Genomic DNA, 22020 nt, shown 5'->3' on the forward strand with positions numbered 1-22020 from the left:
ATAATGGCAATCGATAGGAAGTTCAAAACTTCTGGTTAGATGCTTTTAGGGTTTTCAAGTGATCCATTCAAACTTCCCAGATTCATTGTCACTAATAACTGACTTTCAAGGAAGCTTCTCATGGACAATCTCTAACCTTTTGTCTTTAACCAACACTACTGCATAAAGTAATCTTCCACTAAGGACAAACTTGAGCTGATTCCTGAAGACAAAAGCCGACGGCCAACAGTCATATCTACATCATCTATTTTGCTGAGGCAAGGTATATGTATCAATGAAACGTAATTAAGAAGCTAGAGACCTGGTAAAGTAAAACACAACTGCACAACTGACCTAGAAGGCAAGGAAAGAAATACAAAATACACATGCAAAGCATGCGAGCCTACCATTCGAGACCACAATAAAAGGCAGATGCAAAACTCGGCTACTCGCCACAATCTGATACGCTATTCCAGTGATAGTAGTACTCTTAACTCCAACCAGCTAAACGAAATGCCATGACAGGAGGCGCACCAGTTTGAGAGGTTTTTCCAGATCATATGCATAACAATTAAGAACTAAGAAAGAACAGCATAAATTTTATATGAACAGACTTCACTGTTGTTGCAACTTCTCGACAGAGTTTGACCAGCAGCAGTGTGATTATATGTGTTATGATGATGTCCAAATTACAAGTCGCAAGAAAGAAGATACTGTTGTAGAAAGAAATCACGACAGTTCGAAGGAATGAAGAGGACATTTCAACAGGCCAAGCAGGTTTGCAAATCATATGATAGATGAACCAAGTGATGGTATGAAACATAATAGCATTATAAGAATTACAGGAAGTACAAAACTCCCAATTAAAGTGAAAAGGGATTGGCAAAAAGATTACCAAAATGATAAACCAAAAAATTCAAATGAAACTGGAGATCTTACTAGGCCTCATTTCCTATTTAATTTATCTGGAAAGTCATCAAAAGAAGAGACCCGCTGCAAAAGCCAACGATTGCCTTCACTTACATTCCACACCTGCTTCAGCAGCACGACGAGGCTTGTTTTTCCGCCTACTTCTGTTATGCCGAAAACCATTAGACTTGGTTGAGTCATCAGTACTTGATCTGGTTCCAACACCATTTTCTTCCTTTACAGAATCAGGTTTCTCCTTTGCCTGTGAATATCGCTTCCTCTTCTTTCCATTTTCTGCTGCCGTTGGACTTTTTGTCTCTTTGCTTGTGATACCAGTTTTTCCATTCTCTACCTCTTCATCTTCAATTTTTTCTACTTCTTCCTCATCAATGTCATCTTTCAGTGGTTTTTGTGGCCGTCCCCTTCTCTTCTGCGCTGGAATTTTCTCTTCCTCGCCACTTCCAGTATCATCATGATTGCTTACAGTCAACTTCTTTCCCTTACCTCTGCCTCTACCCATAATTCTATAACTCCGTAAAAGAAAAACTCATACAGATGAAGAATATTTCTGCCAAATGAAAGAAACAAAAGTTAAGCTTTTGATCACAAAAATTCGAAGGCAAGCAGCACAGCCCAAGATTTTTCATCTGAGCAGAGTTCACATATCATGCTAACCAGAAGCAAAAATTACAAAGCTTATAAAGATTTCCATTCTCAGATCAGTGGTGCTTGATAAATGAATAATTTTAAGACGAACTAGCCCACCACTGCTGTCACTAAAAGAAAACATTGTGTCTATATCCAGAGATGTTTTTAAAGATGACTTCACACTACCTTCCAAATACTTTAAGTAATAAATGCATGACATCATTTTTAAGATTCCAAATGCCTAAATGGTTTCACTTATCTTAATGCATAGGCTACTATGATAACTCCCTCTCCATCAATGGCCTATTATACAAAATGGATCACTCAAAGAGGCCAGATGCCATTTTCTCAGCTCAGAACCCCCAAACAAGAACAGAAGTACAGATATGAAGCTGAAAATTCATTTCATGATAAAAACATATACTTTACCCTGAGCAACACAATTACAAATCAGTTTTTCTTCCTATCAAATGTCTGCTCATTAGCTGAAACAATCAAATTCTTAAAGATACTCTCTAGAATCAATTGAGTAACTAACAGCCTAGTTTTTTCACGCCCATATGACTCTCTTTTTTCCTATATTTCCACAGCAGCTAAATGCAGCATCAGGAAACATCCATCTCTAAATCCAAATCAGAAATATGCAAAAGCAAACAAAACTTGACGTATTTAAGACAAAAAGATTGAAACAGATACCGCATAGCTTGCAATAGCTAGAAACGCAATAACATAAACAACAGTGAAAGTGAAATCAAGAAAAAAAGACACATCTATGTAGTATTAACTCAAAATTAAGGGTCACTAATTTGATACCTTGAAAAGTGATCAATCAAAGAATCCAAACACAGTAACTCACAATACTTTCAAAAACCACATAAATCTCCTTAAACGATTTCAAAGTAAGATCCATCAGAAGCATAAAAATCTGAACTTTCACAATATATAGACATAGTAGAGCTAAACTAATCATCAAAAACAATCTCTAAGTAGCTCCCCAAAGCCCACAAACATCAAAAACTAAAAAACCAATACCAAAAAGCAAGCATGTCCAAGAAAACAAAAGAGCTAAACGAAACTAACCTGATATTGAACAAACCTTATTTGCAACTTTATCAAGAAACCCATCACTTCGAATCTGTTAAAGAAAGCAAAGGCGCACAAAAAAGACCAAAACCCAGATGGGTTTTTCTCTTATAGAGACAAAAGCAAAGATTTTTAACACTAAACTATGATCTAAAGAAGAAATACTTGATACCCAGATCAAGAAACATTGAGATTCCAAGATTTGCAAAACAAAAGTACAACTATAAGTGCTGTGTCTCAAAAACAAACGTGGCCTTGATGGAAGACAAGGAGAAGGGGAGATAGAGAAGAGTTGATAGATATTTGTTGATTGGTTCCTCAGTCTATGTGATGTAATCTGTGTATAGGGAGGTGAGTGTAAGAAAATTGAAGGACAAGGGTATTGTGGTAAAGGTGGATCGAATGTTGCTATGTTAGTGGCATCCTTTTGTGTACTTTTTTACTATACTATGAAACTTCTGTCTGTTGTTTTAGTAGTTCAAACTTTGAAAACATGAAGCTTTTGTCTATGTTACCCATCTCTTTGCATGTGTTTGTTTCCAAAGAAATCTACACAACCCGTTCAAATTCTTTTGATTCTCCGTCCTTTTTTACATTTTAAGAAATTAGTGTATGGATACTGAACAAATATAGTAAAAGCAAATAATGTATTCGTATACTTTCTTTTTTTTTTAAATACAAGATTCTGATATACATGACGGAAACAGAGAAGAGACTACATGATTTTTTGTATTTCATGTTTTAAAAATATAAAATTTCATTTTAAAATTAAAAATTATACTGAAAAGAATTTATTTTATATTTATATATTTATCTTTTTAACTAAACAAATTTCTTTTATATTTATAATATTATCACAAACTAATCAAACACAACCAATTTTTTTAAGTTGGTTCATATTGTCATAAGAAGATTTATTTAGCATTAATTTGTTAGTGTATATTTAATATTGTGATAATTTTTATGATTGTAATTTAAAAAATAGACTTAAAAAAAATTATAAATTATAGTTTTTATCTAATCAATGTTTTAAGAGAATTTTCAGTTATACCATCCAAAATTATAATGTATATTAATTAACTAAATATTTTAAAATTATGATTAGAACAAAACACAAGTCGTATCATGGAAACAAAAGGTACCTTAAGTTTCTGATATTTTTAGTAGATGATATATTTATAATTTTTATTGGTCTTTTTATTTACAAAGATATTTTAAATTTTGATGCATGTTAATATAAAATATAAAAAAACTTTTCAAATATCTATCAATATAAAAATAAATAAATAAATAAACAAACGAGAGAGAAAATAATTTCCTTCAAAAGATTTGTTAAAATGTCTCCATGTTTGATTAGATCATTAAATCATGGGGATTAAATTTATATTCAATAAAATTTTAAACATTTTATCTCTATCTAAATGGAAATATTCAAGTGAATTCTTTTCTTCCAACCTTCTCTTAGATTTTTTTGTTAATTTCCCTCCGCTGCAGTAAATTATTATAGAAATTCGACTAATATCACTGTCTCATATTTTTCTGACCCTAGGTATAAAATAAAACATGGAATTTTTAGAAATAATTGAAACAATATCGATTCAAGAGTATTTTTTTTTAACATGGATTTATCAAGGTAAACCCGTTTTACTTGTGATTATATTTTGTATTGACTTTCATATTATATTTTATAATTATAATTATCACTATTATAGCCTGACCAAGAAAGAGAAAAGAATCGAGAAATAAAATTGAAGGTAAGAATGAGATATAATGATGTTTATAAAATGTATAAAACTTTTTTTTAATATTTGCTTAAAGATGAAGTCATAATTTATCATAATTATTAAAGCCTTTTGATAGATTAAGAAACCAAGACGATTGCTATCCCCTTGCAAACTATCTCTTATTCTCCCCATTAATGCAACTTCAAGCAATTTAATTCTATAAGCAATATTTAGTGAGCAAATGTTTTAATTAAGGGATTATTGATTGTTCGATATTGTTGTGGTAAGATAATAATACTAATATCAAATTAAATATGCAAAGGTATGTTTCTAAGGAGATTAAAACATATTTTTTTTTCTTTGAAGAATCCTTTTATTTTTACGTTTCAAAAATGTTTTAAAAAAATTATTATTTTATTTGCTTCAAATTAAATTTTTTTATGATTTTAGATTGTTTTAATTAATATGTTGATATTAAAAAAAATTAAAAATATTATTTTAATTTATTTTTAAGAAAAAACACTTTCTTAACAAACTATTACTGCAATCTAAAAAATCCCCTACAAGTCTTGGGTTTAAACTATTGGAGGATGAGGTGAAATTTCATGATAGGGGAAAGAGATGTATCTCTTGAAAAGTTGTGTATGAGAATATTCCCTCCAAATCAAGCTGATATATTCCTGTTTTTTTACACGTATGGAAACCTCAAGATTAAAATGGAAGAAAATTAAAGAAATGAGTAAATCTCTTTAATCAAATTTTATCTTGAGCAGCTATTAATCTCGAGTGCGGTCAACCAACATGAAAACACCATATTAATGTAGGCAAGAACTTTAAGGATTAAAATCATCAATCCCATCAGTTTTAAATGATGTAATTGTTAATATGATAATAATTAAAAATTTATATAATTATTAATTTTAAAATTTATAAGATTAATCAAGATATATAAAAATTAATCAGAGGGGATGTAGGACACTAACGATAATAGTAATAAAAAATCATCAATCCAAGGGAAGATTAATTTGTCAAAATTGAAGAATCCAAACGAAACCACAGAACGTAACTAGAGCCACAAATTTTAGTCGTGTTTAGCAGAGAAAGTCTGAACCTAGCGAGCTTGACATTTCAGTAATGGATGACAACCGAATTTGTCCAGACATTGATGAAGAAAGTCATAAATCTTGAGGACTTTTTCACATTACGTAAGGGGGCATGCATTTCCTATCTCATACTAATTTCAATTTGGATTTCTTACTCAAGCTTGACTTTCTTTTAAGCACTAAAAAATGATTGTTTATCTTGTAAAACATGCCTGTGATCTCTGAATTCAATCCAATTATGAAGTTTTAATAAGATTTCATGTTTAAGATTATATTAAGTGTCGGTGATTGAATTTTAAATCTCTAAAATCATATAAAAATAAATTAGGTTTAATGTTAAAATAAGGTTTCTTAAAATATCCATCCACCTATTTGTTTTTTTAAGAGACTTTTTAAAAAATAAGATAAAGGTAATGAAAATAATATATAAAACAAAATGAATTAAATTTCATCTATTCCAAACATGTAAATTCAACTTATTAATTTATGAATTGAATTTAAATTGAACATTACAATTAAAAAATTGATTCCAAACAAATTGTATACAATCAAGGAAGATAAGTTATTCAAGAAAACTCGTGTGGAGAAAATGAGAAAAATCTGTCTTGGGTACGTAGATCATTTTTCTTAATTTTTTTTATTTATGTATTCTAACTTTTAATTTATTTAATAAAGTATATACTATAGTATATGGTAACATTTATTTGCTGTTTCAAAATAAAAAAGACAAAGATAATAAAGACAAATAAATCATGTTTTTATATATTTTTTATTTTGAAATAACATAAATTTATTCAAAAACTATTCTAGAGGTATATTTTTAATATTTTTATCTCTATCCCTCCAACTAAACACATTTTTATTGCTTCTGTATTTGTCTTTTTTGCCTTCAAATACTAAATGCTATAACTCGAAACACTTCATTGAAAGTAATAAAAATTTGGAATTGCGTTAACAAAAAGCAAGAATCCACATTTTCCTTCAACCCAAAAAAAGGAAAAAGAAAAAAAAAACTTTGGTTATTTGTCCACACAACATCAAGTCATCATAAATATTGAAATTTCATCAATAAAATGTCCTTTTTTCTTCTATATTAAGGACAATAAATTTTGGGAACATTTTATGCTTGTGGACCTCACTACAAGAAAAAATGCACATACTATAAAATGGTCCAAGGAAAACCATTAATACATGGACCCCTACTGCCTTAGAGCACATTGATAAACACATGATCTCCAAGTCTAAATTTGACTACACAAGCTCTAGTCTTGTGTTAATTTTGTCAAATAATCTAATTTGATTCATATAAATCATGGGTATGATTACAAGACGAATGCCAATATGATGCTACAGCCTTTTCTTTTCATACATGATATATGTATTGTATAATACTTTTACTAAAACATCATAATATTAATTGTTTAAGTGGTAGGTTAGGCGGGTTAATCCGGATCAAGTCAAGATATTTAAGAAAAATCTAAAATGATATAATTTTAATTTTTTTTTAAAATAAAATTAAATAGAGTTTTGATCGGATTGATTAGCTTACCCGCTAGATCATCCAAATTTAACCAAGTTAACTCTTAACAAAGTTAATTTCTTTTTAGTTTTTTTTTATATATAAAATTCAAGTTGATTCGAGTCCTAGTTTAACCGGGTAAAGTTTAATAACATAGTTAGAACTATACAAGATGCTTGTACCATTTTTCAGTCCATATTTCTCTTTCAATCTCTTCTTTTTCCCCGTGTCTTTTGTCTAACAATTCGTTACCAACAAATCGTGTTAAATTTCTTGAACCCTACTTGACCGTGACTTCACACAAATAACAACCATATTTTTTCCTTTTCTACTTTATAGCATATTCGGTGAAAAGTGGCATGCTTTACAAAGCGACACAAATATTTTGTTCGATTGATTTAACAATATAATTATAGAGGGATTTAGAAATAGTATATGAATATTTGCCTCATATAAAAAAAATATTAAACCTAGTCCAATACATAACTTGAATAGGATAGATAAATTATATAAAATAATATTATTTAAAAAAAATTTCTATTCGAGTTGAAAGGTAAGAGCAGCTCGACGTCGTGAATCATGGCTGTAAAAATGAGGGGAAAAAAAAGAAAAAGATTGATCGATGTTAAATGGGTGGTCGCTGGTCAATCTGTCATTGATTAAACACTCTGGTTTATGTACCAAATTAATACAACCAGAGTTAATTGCTCAATGAGAACTTGGGTCTCGAATTGTTTGGAATTGAATTTAATTTTTTTTATTAAAATTTAATTTTTTAATTTTAAATTATTTTTTAATGTTTTTGATAATTTTAATATGTTAAGATCAAAAATAAATTTTAAAAATAAAAAAAATATTATTTTGATATATTTTTAAATTAAAAATACTTTGAAAAACAATCTTTATTACATTTTCAAATACCCTTAGTCTCATCTTCAACTCTAGTTCTATGACCCAATCTTTACTATCACCCACCCATGGATTGAGCTGGCCGACCTGTTGCCTTGGCTTTAAGCTGAGTCATATCCCTAACCAGATATTATAACTATAGTTTTTACTATTAATAAGTGTTTGGTATTAGGATGCATAATGATTTTTACTTGAAAATATATTAAAATAATTTTTTTTTATTTTTTACATTAATATAACAAAATCATCCAAAAACATTTAAAAAAATTATATCAAGTAAAAAACAAGCTGTAAACACTCTCTAGTATTATTTGCATGACCAGCTTTTGCTTATCAAGACTAATAATTCCACCTCTGTAGTCTAGTAAAAATTACCAGGTATTTTTGGCTGGTAAAAACTGAACTACATGAAAGATTACAATAAAACATTCAAGGCCTTCCTGATCAGATGTTCAAAGGAAAGATTACAAACTGCAAGGTATATGAAATTTCAAGTAATTAAAGAATCATGAGAAATACAAAACCCTAAAAAAAAAAAGCTTTGGTTATTAGTTATGGCTCAGTAGTTTCTAGAAAGATTTGTTACTTACAAAGGCTACATTTGGATGTTCAGAACACTGACCCTATTTGGTAACTTCCACCAAACATTAGGAATCAATGCCAGTATATATCCCAACTCCATCTCTGTGTACTTCTTTAGAGTCTTCATCAGCTTCCTCTGCTCCTCTAACCTGCTCCGCACACAAGGAACATGTATCAGAACTACACAAGGTTCAGGCGCAAAGTCTCAGAAACTGTTAGATGAATGTGAGATCAACAATGTGTTTTCCTTTCTTAGATAAGCTGCTCTTTAGTCAACTACATGTATTGAAATTAGAGTTTGTTCAGTTTCTTGGTAGTCAGTTGAATCTGTACTTTAAATTCAAGTGATTGACCAAAAAAACTGGAACTCAGAAGTTACCACCATTTGTATTAAGCTGAAATGCTGAATTCGAAAAATTTTCTCGTGTGTGATCAAGTTACTGGCCACAAACAACATGAATTTATAGGAATATACTTCAGAAAGTCTAGCTTTACACTTGAGTTGAATGCTACTTTGAAAGCTGTCTGTGAAAAGGGTTCCCAGGTACAATGATTAAGAAACTTAATCCTAACGCGATAGAGTTGTATTCGATGACTATTATATATTATATAACATTGGAGAAAATACCTGCTTTAATGCTCACTTCATTGTTTTCTTTCTCTATTTCAACTCCAACAAACTCGTCCTTCTCCTCAACCTGACTACAGGCAGGCTCCTTCTGCGCTTTCCTTTCTTTCTCGATCTTCTTCGTGTTATTGCGAACCTCTTTCCTTTCTCCACTGGTAGCATAAATAGCTGACAGCATCGCAAATGATCCAGGTTTTTGCAAGTCCCCTCTTGTAACATCATCTATCATCTTTTCAGCCAAATCTCTTCTTCCATGGATCATGCATCCATTGAAGAAAGCTCCAGCAATTGATTTTGTGACTTCTATTGGCATTTCCTTCACTAATTCATAGGCATCTACCAGCCTCCCGGAACGAGACAACATATCAACAACACAAGCATAATGCTCTTTCTTGCGATCAACCATGTACCTCTCTTTCATGGACCAAAAAATTTCCAACCCTTTCTCAACATAACCACTGTGGCTACAAGCAGAAAGAACACAAAGCAAAGTCACATCATTTGCCTGAATTCCTTCTCCATGCATTCTCTCAAACAACTGTATTGACGTGTTCACCATGCCATGCTTGCCGTAGCATCCAATCATAGCATTCCATGATGCAACATTTTTGTTATGTATCTTCTCAAATACAGTTCTAGCTTCTTTGAAACTGCCACACTCTGAGTACATGTCAATAAGAGCACTAGCAATAAATGCATTACTAATATCAAACTCCAATCTATATACCAGTCCATGAATCGCTCTACCTCTTTGTACTGAACTAATCATCCCACATGCTGGTAGCAATCCTGCAACGGTCACAGGATTAGGCTTAACCCCTAAAACCAACATGTCCTGAAACAACTTAAAAGCATCACCAGCTCTCTCCCCCTGAACAAAACCTGCAATCATTGCATTCCAAGTAACCAAATCAGGAACCAACCCTTCTCTAGTCATCTTTGACAAAAGTGAAAATGCTCCATCACTGTCTCCTCTCCTAGCATAACCGGAAATCAAAGCATTCCACGTGAAATCATTCGGTTCCAATCCCTCCAACTTCATTCTCTCAAACAAAACAAGAGCTTCCTCAATCTTCCCTACATTACAATAACCAGAAATCATCGAAGTCCAAGAAACAATATCTCTATTCGCCATTCTATCAAACACTGTACGTGCATAACCAATACACCCACATTTACTATACATATCCACCAAAGCATTAGCCACACAAACATCACTTTCAAAACCCAATTGTTTGACCATACAATGAACCTCCTTTCCCTTATTCAAATCCAATAAACCAACAAAAGCTTTCAAAACAATAGAGAAAGTATACTTATTGTAAATAAAAACTGAATCTTTCATTGAACAAAAGTACCCTGTAGCCTCTTTGTAATACCCTTCAAATGCAGAGGCTAAAACCATCCAATTCAATGCAAAAACATTTGGGTTTCGGATCCTCTTAAAGACTAAAGTTGCAGACTTTACGTCTCCACAACTTGCATACATGCCAACAAGCTTTGAATTCAGTGACAATATTCTCAAATCAGTCCCTCTAGTAACTAACCAAGCATGAACTTGCTTCCCGCCTCTTAAAGCTTTAAACTTTAAGCACTTTTTTAGCAAACCAGCAATAGGGTCTAATGAAATGTTGCTTCTTGACACCAAAAATGGGGTTTGCATTATCATGTATAATCTTTGATTAATCCCCATTTTAAGACCAAACCCATGAATCTATTTAGCAAGTGAAAACATAGTATGATCAACATAAGACAAAGGGCAGTGTATACACTAATTTAAACTACAACTTGTGTCTTAAAGAGGCACACCATTGATGAAGTGCTTTCATGAAAGCAATAGCTAAGTTCTTTGATGGTGAGGGATTAGTGGATTGGTAGTGGTCAGGATTTGGAAAATCATACTGTAGGTAAACTTTATTTTTACCTTTATAGTTTTACCAATGTTTCAATTCTATCTCTATAATTTAAAATGTCACAATCCTACCCCTGTATTGTTTTTGAAAAAGTTTAGAATTTTCCATTTATTGTTGATTAATTAGTAATAAAAGCTAGCGTTTATTCATATTGATTTTAAATTTTATTATTTTTATTTAATAATTTCCTTTTAAAAGCCATATATAAACACACTTAACATTTTTTCAAAAACATAATTCAAAAGGTAGGCTAAATTAACCGATTAAAAAATCACAAAAAAATTCTGGTTCGGTTCAGTTTCGGCTTCTAAAATCTGAAATTGATTAAACTGAATCGAATCGATTCAATTAGCCAGCACTTAAAAAAAAAAAAAGTAAAAAAATGAAATATCAACGGATTGAAAAACTTTCTTTCAAAGGGTAACGATTGAATCTTTTATAAAATAGAAGGCTGAAATTGGGAATTTCTAAGGTAAGGGGTATAAGTGGAAATGTGGAATATCAACGCATCCAAAGGGACAACAATAAAGCTTACCCTATTGCTATCTACTATAGGGACATTTATTAGATTGATTTAATAATCTGAGTAAAGAGAGATTGGAATTGGTACCTGAAATCAGTCCTCGATTATGGATGATATAGACCGGTTTGGATTAAATAAATAAAAAATATATTAACTTAATCAAAAACCAACTCTAAATTCATTAAATTTTCTGGTTATGGGCCAAATACAACAATTGGTGTTAATTGCTCAAGCTAAATCAAAACTTGGTCCTTACAGGCTTAGGTACATCTCCAATCCAGTTCTGTGCCCCAACACAAGCTACTGTCATAGCACTTGGGTTCTTGAAGCTATAGTTATGAACTTTTGACAACCCAAAGCTTGAATTTGCAGATTGGTTGGATCAACCAAGTCAAATTTTTTATTTAATTAAAACAAAATAATTTTTTTTTTAAAAACTGCATTGTTTTAGTTAAAAGAATTTAAAATAATATCATTTTAATAAAAAAATCATTTCTAATTAAAATTTGACCTGGATTATGTTCTGAATTGACAAGTTATTGATTTAATACAGTAGGCTAAACTAGATTTTATAACTAGAGGATACTTTGATTTTATATATTACTGTGGAATATTTATTAATGAATTTATGTATTTGAGATTTTTCTTTCTTTGGTGTTTTTTAAGATTTACATATGAATAATAATATAGATAAAAAATCTATACATGACCTTAAAATTATTATTATTATTTGTATAAATAGACTGGAGAAGACAATGACAAATAATGAATCATTCCGTTAATTTTTTCAGACTCAAGTGCTTGGGTTGTATTCTAGCCTAGGTGTTTTGGTTTTTATCCGAGCCTAAAAGTGATTGCCTTGGTTCCGAGCCTATATATTTAATTTTCTTTAATTTACTCATTTTCTAATATTTTTTAAGGATATAAATGAGTTAAAAGTTTGGTTTTTTCATTTCATCAAAATTAATATGAAAAAAATATTTGTTTAAAATAAACAATAAATTATTTTATACAATTTTTTAATAGTTTGTAACAAATAAAAAAATAAATTAATTTTTATATAAATTAAATAAGATTATTAATGAAAAATGATTTTTATTAAGAGATATAAGAAGAATTTATTTTTTTTACCAAATGATTGAGTTTTTTTTTTAACAAACTAAATGAATATCATTATTAAAAATGAATATAATAATTAAAACATAAAAAATGTAAAGAAGTGAAAATTAGTCATTGGTCATGCTCTTGAAGGAATTGGATTTAACGATGAAGATGTTGAGAGTGAAAGATAATCAAAATTATAAATTTATGAAATTATTATCTTGACTTTTTAACCATGTTAGATTTTAAATAGGTGTGGATGCAAATATTTTATTTACTATATAATTGAATTGATTATTTATTTTAGTATTGAGTAAATCATTATTTTACCATATTAAAATCTTACTCATTATTTTATTTACCATCCGTGGTAGGTTGTACTCTTGATCCCCCTCTGAACTAGATTATTTCTGTTAGCTGATTAGACCATGGTTCTTTCATGTATTTCTGTTATCCCCTCTTAATCCCCTTTTTCAGAAAGTTTTTTCTAGTTTAGAGGATACTCAAAGAATAAATTAATAGTAATCTAAACAAACTATTCAAGTGAAATATGTTGGAGAGTAATTATTCCGGGGTCTTTTTAATAACTTTTAAGTTGAAATTGTTATTTAATATGATATTAGATTCTTAATAATTAATTGATTAGAAGTTCATCACTTTTTTAATTAAATTAATAACATTAAGTGTAAAGTTTTTTTAAAAAAATATTAAGATATAATATATAATTATTTTTGAAATTTCATTTAATAACTTAATGTTTTAAATTAAGATAATTTGTTGACAAAATACGGCCAGCAGCCTCGTAAAGCAAACTAGAAAGGGATGTGTGCTTGGCCCTTGCAATAAAGAATCTCTTTAATTAAAGATGATCAATTTTGATCCTACACATTGCAGGACTTGAAGCCAAAAACCTTTTCTCCATTTATGCTGAGAATTGCAGCTGGCAGAAATGATTCCCGTCCATCCACAAGTCAAATGAAGAAGAAGGCGAAAACTTTCTTTCTTTCTTGATGATATTTCGTGGTGGAAAATTCCAACTAGCATTGAATCTTCTGCAAGCCCGACTAAACAAATTCTAAAATACCACCCACCCTTGAAGACTATAAACTCTATCAGGTTAACTAGATTTGGCCAGCTCAATATCTTATCCAATTCAACTAGATTCTCTACCCGAGTTAGGCTTCAAGTGTTAGATTTCCTAGATCAACCAGTTTAACCAACTATGTTCTGTTGTCTTACTTTAGGTGCTTGCAAATTTCAGTTGTCATAATTTTCCTATCTTGATTTGAAAGGCATTTAAGAAAGATTTCTCTACAAAGTCAACTTAATTTTGTCCAAGTCTTCGGCTACCTCTTTAATTAAAGTGTGATCAGTTTTGGTCAGGTTTGCATCGTTTTGATGCAACAAATGATAAAAAAAGAAAGAAAGAAAGATTACTTATTTCTTAAGCATTATACTGTCTAACTAGATTACTATAGCAGTCCAACTAATTTAAAAACTGGAGATCAATGATGTACACCTATCTCAAAACGATTCGATTGAGCTAATAAACGAGGATGGATCCGGAGGAGCAGAAACTTCAACAGTTCCTTCCAGCATCAGAGTGACTTTCTTCATAGTAGGTCTCAGTGATGGATCCTCCTGAATGCACCAGATTGCAATCATCACAAACTTCACCACTCTCTTCATGTCAAGCACTGCATCATCATCATTTGCCACGAGCAGGCCTGCTTTCCCATCTCTGTAGCAGTCATATGCCCAGTAAGCCAGAACCATCTGATCTTCATTCTTCACTTCTGGTTCAAAATTTTTCCTGCAACAAATGAGCTCTAGCAACAAAATTCCAAAGCTGTAGACATCTACCTTGACAGTAACAGGCAGGTTCTTAAACCATTCGGGGGCCAAATACCCTTTAGTTCCTCTAATCGCAGTCAAAGTTCGAGTCTGGTCTGCCTTCAATAGCTTGGCTATTCCAAAGTCAGAAATTATAGCTCTGAAAGATTCATCAAGAAGAATGTTTTGAGGTTTTATATCACAATGTATGACCTGTGTGCTGCATTCTTCATGCAAGTAAAAGAGTCCTCTTGCAACTCCAAAAGCAATCTGCATTCTTTTGAACCAATTAAGTCTTGGATTTCCAAATAGGAAATTTGCCAAGTTGCCATTTCTTATGAGCTCATAAACCAGAAGGCGATGTTCCCCTTCGTTGCAGAATCCTATTAGTTTCACTAAATTCTTGTGATTTGTTCTCCCAATTGCATTCACCTCAGCTTTGAATTCTTTCTCACAGTCTCTCACCATCTTGTCCAAATTCTTAACTGCGACAAAAGTTCTTTCGTCGAAATCTAGAGTCCCTTTGTAAACTGTTGCAAAAGCTCCACTACCAAGTTCTTCCTTGAAATTACCTGTGGCCTTTTCTAGTTCACTGAAAGTGAAACTTCGAAGAGTTACACCTGGATCGGTTGGCTCTAAGTAAAGCTTCTTTGTTTTCCCATAGCCAAATTGGAGAACATCCAGAAAAGCTCTTAGGATGAAGAGAAAGTTAAGAGACACAGAACTAATTACCAACAGTGATCCAATGATGATTATAGTCGAACGACTTTTTTTTTTTGGAACATCATCATCTGCAGGGTTCAAAGTAGTGTTATCTTGCCGTATTTTTATCAACGCTCTTCCTCCAACGCTGGGATCAAACCTCCCATTAGACAACGGGATTTTCTTCTTCCAACAATTCCCATCTCTGAAAATTGCAACAGCACAAAAACAATCACTCAAGCAAGCCTTCCTGCACCACTCCTCAGTTACTGTACTAAAGTGTTCAGAATCAGACAGTGGCCAGTCTGTATTTTCCTTCTGCTCCAAGTAGAAAAGTTCTGTTTCTTGTGATGCTTCTTCACAATTCTGCGAAACAAAGTTTTGCCTGCATCCCTTCATCACATCATTGGGATCCAAGAAGGTATACCCCGGTGGACAGCTGCACTTTGGTTTCTGGTCATTTCCAAGATTGCAGTAGCTGTTGAATCCGCAAGCTCCACAACCATTCTTTTCTTGAATACTCATGCAGATGTTTGGAGGTATGAAGGAAGAGGTCAGAGGAGACCATGTCAGAGGCCAGCCAGCGGCACCAGGATTCATGCTCTTCGGGTAGACATAATGCCTAAAAACCCCATCATACTCAAGAATTGCTCTATGATAAAAGTCACTAGTTGGTGGAGGATCTGATGAAAGCATGACTAGCATCCTTCCATTTTTTGCTGCAAGGTAAATGTTGCCAGACTGGTTGAAGCTCAAAAGAAACCCATTGCCTTCAGTTTTAGATGACCAGTAGGGAGAATTAACAGAACCTATTGGGAAAGCTAGGGTGTAAAGCACAAGATTCCCATCAGATTGTAGAGTGAACTGATATCTTCCAGTTGAGCGATTCATGCTGGAGTAACCAGCAACAAGTTTGCTCCCTTGACTGAAAGTTTGTGTAGGCAATACAGTGTCAGTCGGTTCCCGGAAGCTCTCCCACAAATTGACTGAATCGTGTCTTGCCAGGACAAAGTTTCCACTGTCAAGCATAGCTGCATAGGCCACCCTGCTACCAGCAGTATCAGCACGCCATATCTGTTTGTCTTTTCGGTCATTAAGCACTAATTGGCCATCTTTCATGAGCTTAACTTTATCCCCTCTTTGCACTAGATTATTTCTGTTGGCTGACCAAAGGATGGTTTTTTCAGGTATTTTGTCGAACCAGATTGCTAGTAAGAAGCCATCATCTGCCACCTGCTGGAAACCGAACGCAAATTCACCAGATGGCGATTGCCAGGAATCGTTGTTCGATGCGGTGAGAGATAAGCCTAAAGTTATTTTCGTGTAAGATTCAGCAGTGGCAGGAAATGGTTGTGGCAGTATAACAAGAAACAAAAGACAGGAAGAATATGGTACCAGAAAAGCCATCACATGAAAGACAACTTTCATTGAAACCTTAAAGATTGATATAAGAACTTAACTGAGAGTCTGAGACCACACATATCAATGGAACCAGGGTTTTATAATTGTGATAGAACACAGTAATCAACCTACATTCCTGACGGGGCAATCTATAAAAGTCATGTCTCGAACGTTTTCAAGGAAACTGCTGAAGGTTTCTGGTCAAGGATTATTGCAGTATAATGTTGGTATCCAGTCCTGCTCAAGAAAATAGAACTGAAATTGATAGACAGATGAATGGTCTATGTTAACAGATAGAGCTTTCCAAAAAAAAAAAAACAATTAACAAAATAATACTTTTTTAACTTATCTATTTTTTTTTATAAAAAAAATTAAATTAACCTGCCCTTCCAACACGCTGATTAAACCTTACCTCGAGTCAATTCTCAATTTGAATTTTATGATTATACTTTTGATTTTAAAAAAAGACAATTAAGATAACCATATACATTCTAAGATATGCCATTCAGATTCCAAGATGCTTAGTCAAGGATCAGCACAAATTCTTAAAGTGTGTTATAAGGTGGAGATGATTGCGGAAACACTTGTTAGAGGGATGGAACTTCACGTTGCTTGGGTCAGTTTCTGTGTGTGGAAAGACATGGAGTCATCTCCTTGCTGAAAAATGAAAAGGGAATGGTCTGATGTCAATTTCTATATATACATTTAGGGTAGAATTAAATTTATTTCTTTCTTTGAAACATGGAAGCTTCGAAAATACTACAAATCATGTTCTGAGTCATCATATTATATTGATGTTTTTCAATTATATATTTAGATAGCGTTTGATTATTATTTTTTAATTTTTTTATTATTAAATTTAAAAGAAATGAGGATTTGAAGTTCCAAGCCTATATATTTAATTTACTCATTTTCAAATATTTTTTTAAGGATGTAAATTAATTAAAAGTTTGGTTTTTTCATTTCATCAAAATTAATATGAAAAAAGTATTTGTTCAAAATAAAAAATAAATTATTTTATACAATTTTTTAATAGTTTGTACCAATTAAAAAAATAAACTATTTTTTATATAAATTAAATAAGATTATTAATGAAAAATGATTTTTATTAAGAGATAGAAGAAGAATTTTTTTTTTTACCAAATGATTGAGTTTTTTTAACAAACTAAATGAATATCATTATTAAAAATGAATATAATAATTAAAACATATATTATGTAAAGAAGTGAAAATTGATCATTGGTCATGCTCTTAAGGGAATTGGATTTAACGATGAAGATGTGGAGAGTGAAAGATAATTAAAATTATGAATTTAATTATGAAATTATTATCTTAACTTTTTAACTAAGATTTTAAATTGGCGTGGATGCAAATATTTTATTTACTATATAATTGAATTGATTATTTATTTTATTATTGAGTAAATCATTATTTTATTATATTATCTTCTTAGCAATGAATTATATTTTTTACAATGACTACAAATACTTTATTAACATGATTTTGATGAGCGAGAAATTATTATTTTAAATTAGTTAAAAATATTAAATTTATTATAAATTAAAATGAAAATAATGATATTTCTATTTATTATTTTAAACATGTTAAAATAGATTTTTATGCATGATGTTATGTCTTGTTCCTCGTCAACTAAATAAAAAATATAAAAAGAGACAGAAAATTAACTCAAAATTATTCGCCAGACAGAGACAAAAATCTCCACAACACAACATCCCAGGATACTAAACAAACGCTAGTCCCTTAAGGACTTGTATTTTTTTTGCTGCAATTTAAGGACTTGGTCTTTTTCTTTGCTGCAATCCTGTTTACGGCCTCCACTTTTAAGATTCTACTTTGCTGGAAATCCACATATAGTTTTTCCTTATACTGAAATATCAGGAAAACTTGTTTGCATTTTCTTGGAATCTATCAACAGCTTGTTGAGAGTCTTTTAAAACACTGAAACCACATACATTCTAATTTTGATGCAAAAAGGCAACAAATTGAAATTACAAATTAATACGTTGTCCGATTATTATTGATTAACTACTGAAGAAAACTCCTGCCATGGAATATATTTTTTCCGAACAATAAAACTTGGTTTTCAGCTTATTATGCCACTGAATGAACATGGACATGGTGGGATGGCAACTTGAACAATTCCTTCCAGCATCAGCATAACCTTTTTCATGGTAGGCCTCAGAGAGGGGTCTTCCTGGATGCACCAAAGGGCAATCATCACATATTTCTCTAGTCTTTTCATATCACTTGTGGCCTCTGGATCATCATCAACTAAAGCATCAAGTGTGCCTCTGTGAAAGCAATCATAAGCCCAGTCTGTCAGGATTTCTCTATCATTCTCGCCTGTTTCAATGCCAACACTTTTTCGGCAAGAAATGATCTCGAGCAGCATCACTCCAAAACTGTACACGTCAACCTTTACAGTGATTGGTTTAGACCTGAACCATTCAGGTGCAACATACCCTTTTGTGCCTCTAATGTTGGTTTTTGTATGTGTCTGATTGATCATCAAAAGCTTTGCCAACCCAAAGTCAGAAATTCGAGCATTGTAGGAGCCATCAAGAAGGATGTTTTGTGGCTTTATGTCGCAGTGGATGATTTGGGTGCTGCATTCTTCATGCAAGTACAAGAGGCCTTTCCCCGTCCCCAAGGCGATTTGAGTCCTCTGGTGCCAGCTGGGTTTCAAGTCTCCAAAGAGTAAGCTTGCCAAAGTACCATTGCTCAAGAACTCATAAACCAGCAACCTGTTCTGTCCTTCATCACAATACCCTAGCAGTCGAACAAGATTCTTGTGATGTGTTTGGCCAATCACTTTGACTTCAGTTTTGAATTCCTCGTCGCCGTCTTTAACTAATCTGTCTAACTTCTTGACTGCAATGGAAATAGGGACTGTCGAACCAGTTTCTATTACCCCTTTATAGACAATTCCGAAAGATCCTCTTCCCAGTTCTTCATTGAATCCATTTGTAGCATCCTCTAGCTCTTTGTAGGTTAAACACCGCAAATTCATTCCCATGGAACTTTCTTGTTGGTGCTTTTCTGTGTGCTTCTTGTGATAGAAGAAAGAACCTGAACATAAGAGGCCAGCCAATACGAACACGACAATCACCGAGCCACCTAAAAGCACCGACACGATAACGATCAAACTGTCCTGGTTTTTCTCTGCATTTGGAGGCGGACAAAGAGGGTTCTGCAATGTGGAATTAGCTCTCCTTACTTTAAGAAAAGTTATAGAACTAACTGCAATATCTTTTCTCCCATTGGAGAGAGGTAACTTCTTCTTCCAACAGTTATCATATTTTGACACAGCCGCAGCACAAAAACAATCCTGCAGGCAAGACATTCTGCAGTCTTCTTGACTACAAGGCTTAATCAAATCGTAATCAGATGGTGGCCAGTCGGTGTTTCGAAGTTCCACCGTGGTGTATAAATCTTCCTGAGGTCTCTGCCCATCTACTTCACAGCCTTGAAGGAAATCAGGTTTGCAGCTTCCATATTTATCATCTGGATCGACTAATGAGTAACCAGGTGGGCATTCACATGTTGGCCTCTGATCATCCTTGAGTTTGCAGACATTGTTGAAGCCGCAAATCCCACTTCCCCGTTGTCCGTTGAGTCCTAAACAAATGTTTGTCGGTATGGTCGTAATGACTGTCCAGGTCTCATTACTCAAGGAATTCTTTGGATGATGAGATATTGTGAAGACTCCATCAAAATTGAGGGTTGCTTTGTGATAATAACCCGTTACTGGAACCATCTCATCTGGTGTAAGATTGAACCTTTCATCATTTCTTTTTCGTACGTACAAGTAGCCTAACTCATCTAAGACCACTTGGATACCAGCATTTGATGAATTTGCAGCGTCCCGAGTACCTGTGGTATAGTATTGATCATAGGGGTATTTGGTGGGCAGGTTTATTGGATTGAGGACTGCACTTCCAGTTCTTAGCAAACGGAACTGGAACCTTCCTTGAGAGAAGTTGGTTTCTGATTTCCTAGAAGAAAGCATCCCTTCTATCTTCATTATCTGAGTAGGCAACAACGTGTCAGTAGGATAGCTAAAGCTCTGCCATACTGCTTGAGATCCAGAGTTGACATTGAAAAGCACAAAGTTGCCTGTATCATTCATGACACCATGGGTGACTGTGCCTATGCTGAAACCTGATCTCCATATCTCTGAGTCTCGAGGATCTTTAAGCACTAGCCCACGGTCTGCAGTTAGCTCAACCTTTGATCCTCTCGGTGCAGGATTTCCTCCGTTAGCATACCAAACTACGGTTCTGTCAGGAATTTTATAATACCATATGGCAAGCAAGAAGAAATCATCATTCTCGCTTATTTGGCGGAATCCAAATGCAAAATCATTGGAAGGAGAAAGCCATGGAGGATTCTGACCCATGGCAGTGAGGGATTCGCCCACATTAACAGTACCGCTCGTTTGACAGATGACAGAATGCAGGGACACGAGGAAGTAGAACTGAAGACATGAGAAGGCAAATTTAGAGTCCATTGCTAGTAACAATTGGATGGATTTAGCTGAATGAACAAGAAACTTGGTAATATATACATATAGGAGTGAGGCTAGTTCCGCGTAATGGAAATTAGACGTTTACGATTCCAAGCTGCTAAGATTTCTAGTCACCAAAACTTGATCAACACTCCAGACATGTTATGGAAATTAGAAAGAAGTTGGTCATACTTTTTCCACAAGGGTTTTGAAATTGCACGCCTCATTGTTTCTAACCCTAACCTAGCAAAGCCTGATGCGCTGTTCTGTCCCTTAGGAGTAGAGGCTACTTGATTTAAGCTATGATCAATGCATCTCATTCTCATAGATCAGAAGGAAAATTGCAGCTGTCTTGGAGAATAATGTATAACGAAAAAGAATAATTGAAAGGAAAGCAGAATGTATTAAAAAAAATAGTGTTTTTATTAGCTATATGGTGTGAATTGTATCAAAGTTTCAACGAAAGATTTCGTAACCCAAATTTTGACGCTAAATTCCAAAAATTTTTAAAACAATCCAAAAAATGCATAAAATTCCAAAATAACATGTTTTTAGCCAAAGGCGAGTATGGAAATTAGCCAAAAAAGGATTTCGGTTTCTTTAAAAATAATAATAAAGATAACAGAGACGACAACCTTCCAATGAGTCTTGGTGGACTTGGTGATCTTGCTTGTTCATTAGCAAGAGATTAATTCTGTCAAGATTCTAACAGAGACGACAACCTTCCAATGAACCATATTTATTACTTCCATGAATTTTCGAGTATTACACATTTTTCCAGAGAGTATAAAGGATGAATACATGATTTTTAATACCTTTTATAAGACAGCTAAACTTACTTTTCATGCATCAAACCCGCGTTTTGGAAATTCTACTAGCATAGTTAATTAATTGGCCAACGATGGGCGCGGCATGCCTTTAAATTCTTAAAGTGT

The 22020-nt window shown here is 32.8% G+C and overlaps 4 protein-coding genes across 4 annotated transcripts; all 4 read right to left on the reverse strand.

The window, feature by feature from the left end:
- Nucleotides 1-738: 738 nt before the first annotated feature.
- LOC133686035 (uncharacterized) lies at nucleotides 739-3065 on the reverse strand. Its single transcript, XM_062106950.1, has 2 exons — nucleotides 2617-3065; nucleotides 739-1456 (listed from the first exon to the last, which is right to left on the reverse strand). The coding sequence occupies exon 2, from the start codon at nucleotides 1406-1408 to the stop codon at nucleotides 995-997; it is 414 nt and encodes a 137-aa protein (XP_061962934.1). The 5' UTR covers nucleotides 1409-1456; nucleotides 2617-3065; the 3' UTR covers nucleotides 739-994.
- A 5224-nt stretch (nucleotides 3066-8289) lies between these two features.
- Nucleotides 8290-10957, reverse strand: LOC133701454 (pentatricopeptide repeat-containing protein At5g59600-like). The gene is made up of 2 exons (XM_062125379.1): nucleotides 9085-10957; nucleotides 8290-8605 (listed from the first exon to the last, which is right to left on the reverse strand). The coding sequence occupies exons 1-2, from the start codon at nucleotides 10775-10777 to the stop codon at nucleotides 8601-8603; spliced, it is 1698 nt and encodes a 565-aa protein (XP_061981363.1). The 5' UTR covers nucleotides 10778-10957; the 3' UTR covers nucleotides 8290-8600.
- A 3188-nt stretch (nucleotides 10958-14145) lies between these two features.
- LOC133682728 (G-type lectin S-receptor-like serine/threonine-protein kinase LECRK3) lies at nucleotides 14146-16580 on the reverse strand. Its single transcript, XM_062106232.1, has one exon. It carries the CDS (start codon nucleotides 16561-16563, stop codon nucleotides 14146-14148), a length of 2418 nt encoding a protein of 805 aa, XP_061962216.1. The 5' UTR covers nucleotides 16564-16580.
- Nucleotides 16581-18566: 1986 nt separating this feature from the next.
- LOC133682746 (G-type lectin S-receptor-like serine/threonine-protein kinase RLK1) lies at nucleotides 18567-21088 on the reverse strand. The gene has a single exon (XM_062106255.1). It carries the CDS (start codon nucleotides 21086-21088, stop codon nucleotides 18662-18664), a length of 2427 nt encoding a protein of 808 aa, XP_061962239.1. The 3' UTR covers nucleotides 18567-18661.
- Between the last annotated feature and the right edge of the window lie 932 nt (nucleotides 21089-22020).

The sequence above is a fragment of the Populus nigra genome, chromosome 1 (genome assembly GCF_951802175.1).
Source record: "Populus nigra chromosome 1, ddPopNigr1.1, whole genome shotgun sequence".
In the NCBI taxonomy this organism is placed as follows: Eukaryota; Viridiplantae; Streptophyta; class Magnoliopsida; order Malpighiales; family Salicaceae; genus Populus; species Populus nigra.